Here is a 17925-nt window from a genome sequence, read left to right on the forward strand (position 1 = left end):
AGGTAGCAAGATTATACACTAGCTGATTGGGAAACCTAGAGAGTTACCAATAGGTTCGGAATGGTGTAGCTAGTGGCCAGCCTACAAACACCATTTTAGAGCTGTACCCTCGAAATGTAAGGAAGTTTGGATCTCGCCATGGAGTTTATTATAACCTCAAAAGACAGCAATCAAAAGACTCCAGAGCTAATCTTAACTTAGCTCTGGAGACTAAACATGGATTCCACCACTTCAAGTCTGCAATAAGCAAAGTGGTGGTATTGCACCGGTTGATGAGAGTCGTCTACCACCTAGTATTCCTTGGTTAAACAAAGGGTTGGCATTCCTTTGTGTGGTGTAGGTGCCACACCTCAACCCCTGCTTACATTGGTTTACACCTGGGTAGTCACCCACAGTGTGCTTATGCATGGGAGTTATACCCAGGATTACTAACAGTCCCACCACCGTGAAGGTGCAAGCAGAGGATTTGGCTGTCACTGACCGTCTGGACTTTGCCGAAATTGTGTCCACTTGACTTGAGTGTCACCTGAATATCAGTTCCATCAGCATTTTATACTCCCAGATAGCAAGCACAGTTTGTTTGGCATATCTGAGAGAATGTCTGCGACAACCTCAAGGATTAGATATTAAGAAGAACTGACTATAGATGGACAAAATTAATTTTGGAATGGATATCACTTGACTCTAAATGCCCAAGAAAAACGAAAAGGTCAAAGACCTATTATTGGTTTTGAATTAAAAGTATCTTTTGCAACTACTAATGTTTGCAGCTACCAAATAATTTTTGAACATATAGTGCAGTTATACAATTTTAAATTGCCGAAATAGATTTGAATATAAATTGTGTTAAAATTACTAATATTAACTGATTCTGTGATGTCAAAATAAATTATATTAGAGATATACATTTATATCTATTAATAAAATTATCTGCTTTCTTTCCTTTCCCCTCCCAGGAATGGGGACATTCTTGTTCCTCATATCTTTTATTTTTTAGTACTCTTATCCTATGAACGCTATCATTCTAAGGCTATCATCTCTGTACCCAAAATCATTCAACTTTGTGATGGACTGATGGCTAGTGGGCAGCCAGCTGACAAATATGGTAAGTTTTTAATGTAAAAAAATGTATACATTGCAAATGGGGTTCCGGTGTCTTCTGACCCCTAACATTTTTCCATTTCTCATTCTTTCTTTCTTGATGCTTTTAATTTTTGTCTAAAAATCCATCTTTACTTATATATTTATATATATTTTTATTTTTGATAGCTACACAATTCAAATACCATTGGAGAATAGCTTATAGTGAGCAGAGGGGCTCATTGGCAATAGTAGAGGCATATGATGCAAGAAAGCAAGCTTATGCAGCATCAGCCAAAAAAAAAAAAAAAAAAAAACCACTCCCATTTCACCCCTCCATTCATTCAAAATACCTGTCCAGCTGAGCTTTAAATTTATTTAGCCTATCAACTTCCACAACAAGGGATGGAAGTCTGTTCCACCAACCAACTACCCGCTGGCTAAAGGCAAATTTCCGCACATCTATCCTACATCTGTTTTTCCTCAATTTGAATTTATGCCCTCTCAGGTGATTATTCTGAGCACAAGGAAGAATACCATCGGCATTGAGCATTCTCAAACCGTTCAATGCTTTTTACACCTCTATGAGATCACCTCGCCGGTGCCTAGTCTCCAGACATTGTAATTTGCAAAACTTAAGCCTTTCTTCGTAAGAGCAACCCTTTGTTCCATTCACTAATCTTGTTGCCCTTCTCTGTACTTGTTCCAACAGCTCTACATCCTTCTTGAAATGAGGCCTCCAGACCTGTATACAGTACTCTAGGTGTGGCCTGACCATCGCCTTATACAATGGAATAATCACCTCCTTATCCCTGCTGGAAAAATTCCTGTATATCATTGACAATACTCCATAAGCTACTCTTGCCGCCCGTCTGCACTGCTCAGGGAACTTCATATCTGCCTGCACAACCACCCCCAAGTCCCTTTCATTCTCTACCACTGTCAGTGTTGTACCATAGAGTTGATACGTTGCTCTGGGGTTGCTGTTTCCCATGTGTAGTACTTTACATTTGTCAATGTTAAACTTCATTTGCCACCTCTCAGCCCATCTGCTCAACCTTTCCAGATCCTGTTGCAGAAGCATAGTGTCAGTAGTGTCCATTACAACCCTGCCAACCTTTGTATCGTCTGCAAACTTGGACATTAATCCCGATATACCATCATCAATATCATTTATAAATACAGAAAACAATAATGGACCCAACACTGAGCCCTGAGGGACTCAACTAATAACATCAGTCCACGATGAGCAGTGTCCATTGATTACCACTCTCTGTCTTCTCCCCCTCAACCACCCCTTTATCCATAGCAGCAATTTGCCTCCAATGTCACACTGCTCCAATTTGTGTAGCAGTCTTCCATGTGCAACAGTATCAAAAGCCTTTCTAAGATCCAAGTATATAATATCAAAGTTATTCCCTGCATCCAGTTCTTTTGTGACTGCATCATAGTTATCCAATCAAATTGGTCAGGCAAGACTTTCCCTTACCAAAACCATGCTGTGTCCGAGCTATAACTGGAGTCTTGTCTAGGTGATCCTGCAGCACTTCCTTAATCAGTGCCTCCATTAATTTTCCTGGAACAGAAGTTAAACTAACAGGTCTATAATTACTTGTGTCAGTCTTTGATCCTCCTTTGTGAATTGGGTTCACATTTGCACATCTCCAGTCTATAGGTACCTCCCCTGAGTCCAAGGAAGCTCTCAAAATTATGTCTTAAGGGTTTGCTTACTTCCTTTGCTGCTTCCTTTAATATAACTGGATAGATCCCATCCACCCCAGGTGTCTTTCTTATGTTTATCTTCAACAATTTCTCCTCCACTTTACTCTCAGTTATTACAAGATTATCTAGCTCATTGCCAGAGTTGAATAGACCTGTGGCATTCCTCTCGCTGAATAACTTCTCATGTGTGAATGTCGATGCAAAATATTCATTTAGTTTGTTAGCTACCTGAGCAGGATCATCAACAGTTGAACCATTGATATCAAGTGGACCAATCTGATTCATCCCCTTCCTTCTAGAGTTTACATTAGTAAAGAACTCTTTGCTGTTTTTCTTTGCATCGTTTGCCAAAGATTTCTTGTAATCTGCCTTTGCCTGCCTAACCTCCTTTGTAACTTGGTTACAGACTAGCTTATATCTATCATAGGCTTCTGTGTCACATGTTAATTTATATGTATCCCATGCATTTTTCTTCTCTGCCATATGTCTCATTAGTTCATCTGACATCCATTTAGGCCTAAACCTTGAACAATATTTCTTAGTTCGTATGTAAAGCCTAGTAGCTTCCAAGATAAGTTCTTTGAATGCTTCCCATTTTGCATTTGCTGTTGGTAACATCATCAGTTGGTCCCACTGTATAGAATTTAAATACTGTCTCAGTCCATCGTAGTCGCCTTTACGAAAGCAATAACCCTTCCCTTTACTCCTAATGGTAGTTACCTCTTTGAGTAAATCCCTCTTCAGCACACTGTGATCACTGCCACCTAGTGGTTCATTTATCTGCCAATTCTTAATGCATGAAGAATCACTACTGATAATCAGATCAAGACTATTACTCTCTCTAGTTACCTCCCAAACATGCTGATGTAGAAAATAATCATGCAATAAATCCACAAAAGCCTTGCTAGTGTTGTGAGTGACCAACCCACAAATTCCAGTCAATATCTGGGAAATTAAAATCCCCCATTATAAGACTCTCTGATTTACTGGCCCACTCTATTCCACTGTACAGTTTCTTATTATACTCATCAGAGTCATTAGGTCTATAGCACACTCCTACTCTCAATTTTTATCTCCCAATGCTTATGTCACACCAAACTGACTCGACACTGTGCTGTCCAGCGATGTCGACTGGCTTCACTTCCTTGGATTTTGTGTTTCTTAACTAATAGCATAACCCCTCTTCCCTTCCTATCCTGTCTATCCTTTCTGTAGACATTGTACTCTCCAAATTCCAGTTCTGCATTCCTTATATCTGTGTGACACCACGTCTCTGATATCCCAACAATATCTGCCTTTGATGTTTTGAGCAATACCTCAAATTCATCAAATTTATTTACCAAACTTCTAGCTTTGGTGTACATGCAAGTATACATGCACTTGTTCCTATTCTTAGCTACCCTAACACAAGCCATATGTTTACTTGTAATGCAATGACTTCCAGCAATCTCTGAAGTATCCTGCATCTTGTTTTTCAGGCTGCTGCTCATTCCAAAAGAAACAGTGCAAGAATCACTTTCACCTCTGCCAGTGGCTACTGTTAATCTATTAGTCCTTGTATCCCCCCCCAAACTATCAGTTTTCCGACCCACCTATCACTGCCTCAATAGCATCAGCAAATATTCTTGCACCCTTTCTATTTAAGTGTATCCCATCCCTGTAGAAGCAGTCTCTCCTGTTAACAAGTACAGACCAGGCTGAAAAAAATTTCACTCCTTGAGCCTTGCACAATTTTTCCAGGGCCAAATTGATCAACAAGGCTCTCATCATATACTCCCTCCTATCTTGTCTGGAAAAATTGAAGACACTTTCAAATTCAACCCTATTTCACGGCTTTTTTTCAACAGTGACCTGTACTTGTTAAGTAATTCTGCCGGTCTCCTACTCTTAATATCATTAGTGCCAACATGTACAACCATATCCTTTTTTGCCCTTAAAAGATGATATCTGCTCTACAACGTCATCAACCTTTGCCCCTGGCAGACATAAAAGGGTGTGATTCAGAGGGCAACTGCCCCCCTCAGTTTTCTGCTGAGCCGCAGCATTCCCATTAGCTTGAGCCTTTTGCTTTGCTGCTCTGGTCTGAGTCATGATTTCGATTTAATTAAATGAAAGATTATGAACTGGAAAAACTATGAAAGTTGTTTGTGAGGATTTTTGCAAAAGGCTTAAGAAGCAATTGCTACCAAAATGACTGTACTGAGATGGGAACATAAATTATTTTCCATACGATCAATTTTGACAGAAAGAACTGAGGGACCTTATTGAAAAGAACAATGCATAGTGGTTGCTGAATCAGTCAATTGTTCAGAAAGTCGCTGCAGATTGTCTGAACTTACTGTTTCAAAAATTACAATGTAAAAGCACAAGAGATCTTGAAGTGAAGCTTGTACCCAGTTTCTCAGAGGTTTTGTGATTATTTTACAGTGTAAAAAGCTATTGTTTATGGACAAACATGTTGTTTTCCATAATGCATGTGTTGGAAATGTTTATTTCTGAACATTTCCAACACATGCATTATGGTAAACCCCATGTTTGTCTGTAAAGAATAGCTTACAATAGTAAGCTATTGTTTACAAACAATAGCTTACAATAAATCTAATGCACATTATTTTGAAGACTGAACAAAATCCATCATATTATCATTATTAGCCATATGGTGCAAGGAAGCCTGAGGCTTTTACTGCACCAGGCAAAAAAAAAAAAAAAAAAAAATCTGAGTTACCCTGAGAGAGGGGAGAGAAGAATGATGATATCCATAATGTGGTATATCCAAGTATATAATATTAAAATTATTTTTTGCATCCAGTTCCTTTGTTTCTGCATCATAATTGCCAATAAAATTGATCAGGCAAGTTTGCCCCTTAACAAATTCATTCTGTGACTGCAGTATAAGTGCATTTCCGTCGAGATGATCCTGCATTACTTTTTTAACCAGACTACATTATTTTCCCAAGAGCAGAATTTAAGCTGACAGGTCTGTAATTGCTCATGGTATCCTTTGATCCCTCTTTGTGAAGAACTGACGATAGATGGACAAAAGATTGAAGGTACATTTGCACATCTCCAATCTACAGAGACCTCCTCTGAATCCAAAGATACTCTAATAATTATGGCTAAGGATTTGCTTACTTGCTTCACTGCCTCCTTTAATATAATTGGATGGATCCCATTCACCTCAGGTGTCTTTTTTATCTTAAGCTTAAACAATTTCTCTTCCACTTCTATTAACCGTAATTGAATACACCAATGGTATGTGACTAAATCTTTATTAAGATAAATTAAGATAAAATAAAACTGGACTTTTAATTCCTTTTATCACTTTTAACTTCATTGGCAACTGTGGAGTTAAAAGCGATAAAAATATAGTTAAAAATAAAATTCATAAAATTAAAATATGCAAAAAATATATATTACAAATTAAAAGAAATAAAAACACAACACTATAGCTTTCAAAAGAAACCTCTCCTTTATCAACAGTAGATATTTACTGTCACGGCATATCCTTAAATAACATCAGCCGTATCATGGCTCGTGACAAGTGTTACTTTGGAGGCATGGGAAATTAATTTTATGTATTTTATTTTTATCTATATTTTTATTGCTTTTAACTTTCAAAGGCAACTGTCTCCTTTATCAACAAAGATATTTACTGTCATGGCACATACTTAAATAAATCAGCCGTATCATGACTTGTGATATGTTATTTTGGGAGCATGGGAAATTAATTTTGTATATTTTATTTTTTAACTATATTTTTATTGCTTTTAACTCTACAGTTGTTAGTGCATTTTATTGTTATGCCAAAAATTTTATCCTGTGTTATTTTATCTTAATTTATCTTAATAAAGTTTTGGTCATATATGGTTAGTGAGTCATAACTTTCCAAACCTCCAAGGTCTATTTGAAGAATTAATTTCTCTTCCACTTTCCTATCAGTTATCAAAAATCATTAGTCCCTGTTAGATTTTGACAAACTTCTGGTGGTCCCCTCCCTTTAAGAGCTCCTCATGTGTGAATGTAGATGCAAAACACCTATTCAATATGTCAGCAACCTAAGCAGAATCAACAGTTAAACCATCAAAATCAAGTGGACCAATGTGATTCAACTCTTTCCTTCTACTGTTAATATAAGTAAAGAAGTCTGTGCTACTTGGCATTCTTTGCTAGAGACTTCTCCTAATCTGCCTTAGCTTGCCTAACCTCCTTTGAAACATGATTGCTGACTAGTTTGTATCTACCGTAGGCTTCTGTATCACCCCATAATTTATTTGCATCCCATGCATTTTTCTTCTGTCACAAGTCTCGTCAGTTCATCTGACATCCATTTAGTCTAAGCCTGGAACAGTATTTCTTTGTTAGTGTGAAAAGTGTAGTAGCTTCTACGATTACTTCCGTTAGTGCTTCCCATTTAGAATTCTGTTGGTGATATTATCAGATGACTTGTGATATGTTATTTTGGGAGCATGGGAAATTAATTTTGTATATTTTATTTTTTAACTATATTTTTATTGCTTTTAACTCTACAGTTGTTAGTGCATTTTATTGTTATGCCAAAAATTTTATCCTGTGTTATTTTATCTTAATTTATCTTAATAAAGTTTTGGTCATATATGGTTAGTGAGTCATAACTTTCCAAACCTCCAAGGTCTATTTGAAGAATTAATTTCTCTTCCACTTTCCTATCAGTTATCAAAAATCATTAGTCCCTGTTAGATTTTGACAAACTTCTGGTGGTCCCCTCCCTTTAAGAGCTCCTCATGTGTGAATGTAGATGCAAAACACCTATTCAATATGTCAGCAACCTAAGCAGAATCAACAGTTAAACCATCAAAATCAAGTGGACCAATGTGATTCAACTCTTTCCTTCTACTGTTAATATAAGTAAAGAAGTCTGTGCTACTTGGCATTCTTTGCTAGAGACTTCTCCTAATCTGCCTTAGCTTGCCTAACCTCCTTTGAAACATGATTGCTGACTAGTTTGTATCTACCGTAGGCTTCTGTATCACCCCATAATTTATTTGCATCCCATGCATTTTTCTTCTGTCACAAGTCTCGTCAGTTCATCTGACATCCATTTAGTCTAAGCCTGGAACAGTATTTCTTTGTTAGTGTGAAAAGTGTAGTAGCTTCTACGATTACTTCCGTTAGTGCTTCCCATTTAGAATTCTGTTGGTGATATTATCAGATGGCCCCTACTGTATGGAATTTAAAAACTGTCTGAGATCACTGTAGTCACCCTTACAAAAGCAAACACTGTTCACTTTACTCTTGACAGTAGTTGTATCTTTAAGTAAATTCCACATCACATGCCCCAATGTGTTGCTTCTCTAACATGCTGCTGCTGAGAAAAGCATTCATCCAATAAATACACAAAATCATGCTATCATATGAGTGATAACCCTCAAGTTCCAGTTAATATCTGGAAAGTTAAAATCCTTTGTTATAAGACATTTTGATTTACTGGCCACTCTATTTCTCTTGTTTGTTATACTCATCACAGTCATTAGACCTATAACACACTCCTACTCTCATTTTTGTTTTCTCAATGCTTATGTCACACAATTGACTCAGTATTGCACTGCCTACCCATGTTGAGTGGATGCACTGCTTTAGATTTAATATGCTTCTTAACTATGAGCATCCCCCCCCCTCCTCCTTTCCTGTCTCTCCCAGGGTTCACCCCAGCCAAAGACCTTTCACACCTTACTTCCTGGCTTTCCTCCCCATGGTGCTGAACAAAAACTAGGGGACTGCGGTGTTCCACGTGTGGCTCTAGGCCAAGCATCCAGATTAACAACATACCCAACACTACCCGTTGCAAACTACATAACAACACACACCACCTGGCCTTTACAGAGTTTGTACTGTATCGCAATGCTGATATCGTGGAGTTGGGGGGGAACCCTGAAGTCGATTGACAAGAAAAATTATACACTATGTGTTCCTTTCTATACACATTATACTCCCCATATTCAAATTCTGCATCCCTTATATCTGAGTGATGCCATGTCTCTGATATCCCTTGAGTGTTTGCATTTGATGATTCGACCAGCACTTCAAATTCATCCAATTTATTTACTATGCTCCTAGCATTAGTGTACATTCAAATATATATGCACCTGTTTTATTCATAATTATTCTAACACAGCCTATGTATTTGCTTGTTTCATGATGACCCAAAACAGCACTTGAAATCCCTGACACCTTGCTTTCCAGGCTTCTTCATGTTCAAATAGAAAGAGTGCAAGACTCACTTTCACCTGTGCTTGCAGCTCTTTGTCTAAGTGCTCCCCAAAGCTATCAGTTTTCCTACCCACCTAACTCTACCTCAATAGCATCAGCAAATATTCTTGCACTCCTATTTAAATGTATCCCATCCCTGTAAAATGTATCAATTTCTTGGGGATGATACACCTGCCTGCTGTGCAATCTGTGTTTGAGAACTATTAAATCAGGTTTTTTCTTATGATAAGTACACATGCAGTAGCTCAGCAAACTTACCACCGCCACTTAACTGTCCCTCGACGAGTCCTTATTATCTCTCCTTATGTGACAACTTACTATGAAGGTTTGTCAGACCATATATATATATATATATATATATAAAACAGAGCAGGGAAAAGAGTTTGGGAGAATGCTTTTATTGAAATGGATCTTACAGTGTTTCATAGAACAGGGTGTTGAATCATTCTGTGCAGGAAAAGTGCTAAATATCAAAGTCATATGGGATACTTAACAGGAATTAGCTAATATTATTCACAGTAATAATATTTAATAAAGTTTTATTAAATTTAATAAGTTTAATTTAATAACCTTAATAAATTCCACTTTTTGTTGCTTACAGTAAATGGTAACCGTTATTGGTTGATTCAGCTACTGCTCATCTAAATTACCCAAATTATTCACTGTATGATTCCTTTTGCCTCAGAGGTGGTACTTGTGCATATGTCCATTCTGATATTCCCTGTCAGAACTTGGTAATTTGGATTCTCCTCTTTTGGATCTTCTCTGGCTTAAAATCTCTCTACTTCATTCTGTCAAATTCATCTGTTGTCTCTGCCATTCTCCCAACTCCACTATTCACTTGGAACTCTTTGACTTCCTCTCTTTGCAGCTTGACTTTCTCCATTCCAACTTTCCTAACAGTGAGGTAATTTTCCTTGGTGATTTTAATGTTCACAACTCCAGCTGGATTTCCATTTTCTAGTCACACAGACCCAACTGGTCGAAATGCTGAAACTTTTGCAATTACTAATGACCATGCACAGACTGTTCATTTACCTAAAAGAATACCGGACAATCCTAACCATATAGCCAACACACTTGATCTTTTTCTCACAAACAACCCTTCTAAGTACACAGTCAAAGTGAGTGGTCCTTTAGGTACTTCAGATGACAACTTGGTGATTGTCTCTTCTCCAATGGAACCTTTATCTCATGGCTATTCCCAACCTCGTGTTGTTTGGCATTACAAGAATGCATTTCTTTTCTTCTTTTCCTTGATCAGATTACTGTTTCAAAACTTCTGATGTCAACGTTTGCTCAGGTCGTGTCAGTGAAATTATTCTTGTAGGAATGAAATCCTTTATTTCACACTCCACTTTAAAATCTCGTCCTTTATTGGAAAACCAAGGTTTGGACCTTGGTTTTCCAATAAATGTGCTAAGGCTGTTCAAGAGAACATTGCATATCATAATTTGCTTGTTACCAATTCTTCAGTTTCATTTTTGGCCTACACCAAATCTTGCAACAATTGTAAATCAGTTATTAATCAGTTCAAACTAGATTTTGAACAGGCTAAGAGTAGAAAACTTGATTCTTGCCCTAATGGTAACAGAGCCTTCCTGTCTCTTGCCAAAGCTGTTGGCTGCAACTTTTGCCCATCTGCTCCCACCTCTGTCAAAACCAGATGGTTCTGTTGTCACTTCAGCCAAGGATAAAGCTGACCTGCTAACATCCCATTTTTCTTCCAACTCCTCCTTCTTTAAACACCTCCATTCAATGTCTCCTGTGGTCTTCCATCAAAAGGATGCCAGAAGGATTTTGACGAATCTTGATGCTAAGAAAGCTCCATGTCCCGATGGTATTTCTCCACTTGTTCTCAAAACCTGTGTTCCTGAACTTACTCCTATTCTTTGCCATCTTTTTTCACTTTCTTATTCCCAAGGTGTTTTTCCTTCTGCTTGGAAATTTGCTCATATCCAGCCAGTTCCTAAAAAGGGTGAGAAATCTCTCCCATCCAATTATCGTCCCATTGCAATTACTTCTACTCTTTCTAAAGTAATGGAGAAATCAATTAACCACCCAATCTTAAACTACCTAGAAACCTTCCGTTTTTTGATCAATGATCGCCAGTATGGATTCTGTCAGTATCAATCCACTGGTGATATTCTGGCTTATGTTACCCATTTATGGACAAATTCAGTGGAAAAGTTCGGTGAAACACAATCACTTGCTCTTGACATCTCAAAGGCTTTTGATCGTGTTTTGCATAAAGGTCTTCTAAACAAGCTTCCATCTTATGGTTTGCCAACTGTTTTTTGGAATTGGTTGTCCAGTTTTCTGTCTGATTGCTCACTGAGGGTGATGGTAGATGGCTCATCATCTAACTTCTCCACTAATGCTGGTGTCCCCAAGGTTCAGTTCTTTCCCCCATTCTTTTCCTCTTGTATATTAATGACCTTCTTCCATTGACTGGAAATCCTATCCATAGTTTTGCCAATGATAGCACATTGCAATCCACTTTTCATTTTGAGAAACCTTGCCCTGCTCAATCAGCTTCAACTTCTCGAATATCTGCTACCAATTCCTTAAACGCCGATCTCCGGGTAATTCTCCAGTGGGGCAAATAGAACTTAGTTGATTTCAATCCTCCTAAAACTCAGTCTTGTCTTATATCTCGCAAAAAGGATTCTTCTGCTCCTATGCTTATCTTTTGGTGACACTCTGATTTCTAAGCAAAATGATATATCTCCCTTGAGGACATTACCCTGACTTCTAATCTCTCTTGGCACAAGCACATTACAAATATTGCTTCCTCTGCATCTAAAAAACTTGGTTTTCTCTTTCGCTCTCGGCGTTACTTTTCTTCCAAACAGCTGTACAAATCGCAAATCCACCCGACCATGGAATACTGTTCCCACATCTGGGGCAGTGCCCCCAAACCCTCTCTCAGGCTTCTAGATTCCATTCAGAGGAGGGCAGTTAGCTTAATTAATGACTCCTCTCTAACGGTATCTCCACTCTCTGTCTTATAGACGTACTGTTTCTGCTGCATGCCTTTTCTACAGATACTTCCACGGGCACTGTTCTTCTGAATTGGCTTCTATAATTCTCGCTCTCCCTTTCAAAACAGTCTGAACACATGCCACCACCAGCCAACATCCATTTACTGTCCAACTTCCAACTCACAGAACCAAATTTTCATCTTCCTCGTTTATTCATTCAACTGCTGTTTTCTGGAACAACCTTCCTTTATACGTATTTCCTGAAAATTTGTCTACAGAAGTTCAAGTCTAATGTCAACAGATATCTTCTTTCATCTTTTCAACCTCCAACCCAAGCATGGTACTAAGTACTATAGGTTCTAATACCTCTCGCGTTTGGGGTTTTCATAAAAAAAAACCCATTGATTTACAAAAATAGCAAATAATAATAATAATGATGATGAAATTAGTATTAGTAATAGTATTAGTAATGGCTGCATGGTGCAAGAAAGCCTATGGCTTATGCTGCACCATATTAGGAATCACAAGAAAGCTGGATCATCCTATATTCATGGCATGTATGGAGATTAAAATATTTTTGAAGACTAAGGTATCTATGTGAGGAGAGGTGTATATGTTATAAAATGTAAGTAGCATGATTTTAAGCATTTAGCTCAGAATTACCCTTTACATATGAGATAAGTAAGGTTTATTATGGGATGCTTAAACCTTTATAGTTTGTTTAGGTGTCCTTTGATTTGAATAATTAGGTTGGATGATTTTAATAATTAGATCAGCTGATGATTCTTGCTAGTAAGGAGATGTTCAGTGGACACTTTATTACATGTATATGAGGAGTGGTTGATAAGTATTTACCTACATCTAGAAATATTTGAGTTAGGGTAATGATATTATATATATATATATTACTGTCTCAATAGTTAATGTATATTTGTTTTGTTCTTCTAGATCTGTCAGTTACTAATTTAGATCCATGAATACATTGAGAGATGGCATGCTGGAGAAGGTTGAGATGTGATCTGTTATAAAATTGCATCATTTGCAAGGCAAAGAACTAAAACAAATTCATGAGATGATGAAAGCTGCATATGGGGAGGATTATACATTATATGAGAAAATTGGAAAAGAGACAGTTTAGGTTTTGTGAAGTTAGTGTGCACATAACCCAAGAGAAGGAAGATCCATCTCAGCCATAGACCCTGCCATTATTCCTAAACTGAAACAGCTACTTCTTGAAGACTGACATGTAACTATAAATTTTATAGCAAATGAAGTGAATTTTAGCCATGGGTCTGTTTGCACTATAATGCATGAATTCCTGCACATTCCTAAGGTGATAGCCAGATGGGTCCCTGAGATTGTTGACACTTTCTCAAAAGCTCCACAAGATGTTGACACTTTCTCAAAAGCTCCACAAGAGAGAGTGTTCCACACAATTGTTGGAGCTTTGTAGAGAGATAATTTTGATGATTTTTGACTGAATTGTGATGGTGGATGAATGCCAAGTATATCACTGTGATCCAAAAACAAAACAGATAAGCAAACAATGGAAACATATACCTTCACCAACACCAAGAAAGCCAAGGTTCAATTGTCTGCTAACGATGAAATGTTTTCAGTCTTCCGGAACTCCAAAGGCAACAGCATCACTGGAGAGTACTACAGAAACCTCCTGCAAAAGTTAAAGTGGCTATCAAGTTGAAGAGATGTAACAAGCTATCCATAGTGACTGCCTCTAGCTGACAGTGCTATTACTCACAAGGCTACTCTCTCAGAGTGGACTTTGCAATCAAGGTGGATTTGAAAATCTGCATGCAAGTGAAAAGTCTACCATATTCTGCTGAACTCTCTCACCTTCAGACTTCTTCCTCTTCTCTAAAATGAAGAAACAATTATGGGGCCACTGATTTCAGACTGGTGAGGAGGTAGCTAATGAAGTGGAAGGAAATGTGTATACTCTAGAAAGTCGCTACATAGAGAAGGATGAAACTGCCACCAAATTTCAAGTCCCTACCCAAATATTTCTAGGTGAGAGTAAATACCTATTGATTGCCCCTCTTATACCACTTAACTGTGACATATTGCTCATGTAATGTGTATCACTTTTAAAGCCAGGTCAATTAATAAAAGTTGAATTACATGTATATTCCGGTGATTAAACTTACTCTACAAAAAGAACATTTATTTAACAAAGGAAATAAATGTTTATATCAAATAATGAGAATGAACAGTATAATTCAACTTCTGTCACTTTGTTATTAGCATGCATTCAAGTAAACTGTAACAGAAAAGAAAAAAAATAAATCACAACTGCTGTCAACCATGAAGAACAGTTATTTCCTTTTTCTTTAAAACTGTGATTCAGTAAGTTAATGGTCTCCTTTTAAAATTTATTAAATTACAGAATTCTCCAGTATATCTTGCTGTTCAAACAGCAAAGCTAAATTTCACCAAAAACTTGCTAAACTAAAGATTTTCTCCTCATTATGTTAAATCTTCACATAAACGCATAAAGGGCATAACTAATCTAGTTTACCTTGAACATAAACTGACTTGCTGCTGGTTATCATTAGCTTGTGTTTATGCCATTGGAAATGTGTTGATATTTATTAAAAGACTTATCTTTTAACATTGTTTGACTGTTCTTTGGGTTAGGCAAAGTACAGGTTTGTTTCATTAAGTTCTTCAATTTTCTTCAACTTTCTGCCTAACTTATTTAAACTACCTATGTACACCATAACCAAATTGTATATAAACCAAAATTTCATAGCCAGTCTTTGAACAGACTCATGTTACAGGTAAACTATAAGCTTCTAAAATTTCAGTTAAAAAAAAAAACTATTTTTGGACTCTGTAAAACTTTATGTATATATGGAAGTTGCATATTATATTTATTGTGTGTGCCATAATCCTGTGTGTATCAGTAATGTTGGTTTCATTCTGGTGTGTGTGTGTGTGTGTGTGTGTGTGTGTGTGTGTGTGTGTGTGTGTGTGTGTGTGTGTGTGTGTGTGTGTGTGTGTGTGTGTGTGTGTTGCTTTCATTGTCAAGTTTGAGAAAAGAAATGATGTAGACTAGCATTAGTAGAGGCATTTGATGCAAAAAAGCAAGCTTATACAGCATCAGCCAAAAAAAAAAAAAAAAAAAAAAAAAACCCACTTCCACTTCACCCCTCTGTTCATTCAAAATACCTGTCCAGCTGAGCCTTAAACTTATTTAGGCTATCAACCTCCACCACAAGGGATGGAAGTCTGTTCCACCAACCAACCACCCGCTGGCTAAAGGCAAATTTCCGCACGTCTATCCTACATCTGTCTTTCCTCAATTTGAATTTATGCCCTCTCAGGTGATTATTCTGAGCTAGAGGAAGAATCCCATCAGCATTGAGCATGCTCAAACCATTCAAGGCTTTATACACCTCTATCAGATCACCTTGCTGGTGCCTAGTCTCCAGACACTGTAATTTGCAAAACTTAAGCCTTTCTTCGTAAGAGCACCCCTTTGTTCCATTCACTAATCTTGTTGCCCTTCTCTGTACTCGTTCCAGCAGCTCTACATCCTTCTTGAAATGAGGCCTCCAGACCTGTATACAGTACTCTAGGTGTGGCCTGACCATCGCCTTATACAATGGAATAATCACCTCCTTATCCCTGCTGGAAAAATTCCTGTATATCATTGACAATACTCCATGAGCTACTCTTGCAGCCCGTCTGCACTGCTCAGAGAACTTCAGAGAGACTAAGTAAAACTATGCAACATAATGGATAAATTACTGATAACAAACTGAGGTAAACAGTTAAGTATTTCCTTCTTTCTTTTATTATTAAATACTTTAAAATTATCTTTGATTTGTTTCCTGCTAACATAATAAACATTGTTACATAACCCCTGTATTACAAGTGCTAAACTTATAAAGAAATAGCTTTTTCTGAAGGAAATTAATACCTTATCAATTTTAATAATCTAATTAAATGTCCAACTTTCAAATAGAGAAGTCAAAATGTCATTAATGTATGTGATGATAATCAGAATTCACTGAGTGTGTAGTCATGTTTATTCAAGCTACAAAAATAGGATTGTTTCAGATAGCTCTTGAATTAATAATTAGGTAGTCTTTGACTATCTTATAGAGCTTTTTACACTCTGAAAGGTAAGTCTATGGAACATAAAAAAATTGCCATATGTGCATATTTCAGTTCAGTTTACTGGGTGATTGAAGATAAAGTAATAAAAGGTCGATTTATTATTTTATCTTCATTAAACTAAAGTCTTTTCTATGTTTATTGTAAATTTCATCTTCAGAAAATGAATAAGATAATATTAAATCTTTTCTACTTAGCTTAGTTTTTATGCTTTCCTAAAGCAAAAAATTTTTCTGACTGTTGACCTCAAGATCTCATGTCAGTGATATATTTCTGATAATGTAGAGGACCATACAGCTGCCAACAATAATGCTTTCCTAGACCATCAGCTAAGTCTCACAAAATTGATGCTTATTCTACATAAGGGAGTGGGTTATTGCAGGTGTCACATTTTTTCCAGGTACTTACTGAGAATTATGTTGCAAGGCAGACCTAGACTTATCAGTGAGGAAAACTTGGCTCCCTTGATCTAGCTATAATGTTCTTAAACCCAGTTCCTGCAGATCATAAGTAATATCTGGACAGTGGATAGCATATTTTTGGATGTGTTTTGTGAATGCCTTTAAGTGGTCTGCTGTGTTTAATTGGATTTCATGAATTGATTAAAATGGCTTTCTTTTGATGGACTGTTTTAATTTTGGGAAATAACTATTGGTTATCAAGCATAAAGTTCTTTTGGTAGACAATTTAATACCGTTTAAGTCAGGGGTGTCAAACTCAGAAGTGCCAGTGAGCTGCACAAATGGTTGGGAGAGGGGATATTTGCAGGCTGCACCAATGTGCACACAGCACATTGTGCTATTTCCAAGAAACATATATTGTTTCTTGGAAATTGTGTATTTTCCCCTTTTCATAAAAAATAAGTGATCTTTTCATGTTTATGAAGGTTCGTATAAGTTACAAATTTTATATAAATTTTATGTACCTTCTTCAAGTATCACTATTCATCATTATTCTCATATAGGTTTAATTCTGTTAATCTGTGAAATTTGACACTGCTTAAGAGGGCTGCACAACAAACTAATGAACTTCAGATGGCTGTATGTGGCCTTCAGGCTACCAGTTTGATATGTTTGGGTTTTTTTTTTTTTTTTTTGGCTGATGCTGCATAAGCTCATACACTTGCTTTCTTGCATCACATGCTACTACTACATCTTTCCACAGCTTCAGAGAATTCATATTGCAGTTATGTAGCACTCAAATGTCAATTTCAATTGAGCAATTAAAACCAAATAGTTATCCTTTCTTTCCAGCTTTGGTAATTGACAGCCTTAAAATTCTTTTTCTTCATAACTTTTCTGTCTCTTCGACTCATTTTGGAGTCTACTGATTGATTCTTCAATACCCCCAAGCCATATTCTGCCAGTTTTGCCAGCCCCTAGTCTGCCAGTAACTCTTTAAGCTGTAGATATAGGGAGGGATTGAAGGAATATTGTTTTATGAGAAGTTTTTCAAACTGACATTTTTTAATTTGATTCAGGAGAATGAGAAAGCACACTTAAGTTGGCATGTTTTATTTCCATTGATCACATGGGTGACATCCATCACTGCAGAACTAATTTGCATGTTATGCAAATTTTTCATAAAGAGCACTTGTCGTTCTTCACTGTAAGCATTTTTATAACCATACAATAACTGCTGACATTATACTTGCTGTAATCGGGGTGCTTTATAGCCTTAGATGCTAATGTGCCATAAAACTCTAAAACAAACAAACAAAAGCTGTAATCGGTTATTTTTTTTTCTAATCAAG

General features: G+C 37.0%; 1 protein-coding gene across 1 annotated transcript in view; it reads left to right on the forward strand.

Annotated features, from left to right (window-relative positions):
- Window positions 1–17925, forward strand: part of htt (huntingtin) — a 688215-nt gene that overhangs the window by 304032 nt on the left and 366258 nt on the right. Inside the window, exon 26 of the mRNA XM_090385445.1 lies at window positions 957–1105. Coding sequence (XP_090241571.1) covers window positions 957–1105 — 149 coding nt within the window. The remainder of the gene's footprint in view (window positions 1–956; window positions 1106–17925) is intronic.

Source organism: Mastigoproctus giganteus, chromosome 11 (genome assembly GCF_048544385.1).
Source record: "Mastigoproctus giganteus isolate SK-2022 chromosome 11, ASM4854438v1, whole genome shotgun sequence".
NCBI lineage: Eukaryota > Metazoa > Arthropoda > Arachnida > Uropygi > Thelyphonidae > Mastigoproctus > Mastigoproctus giganteus.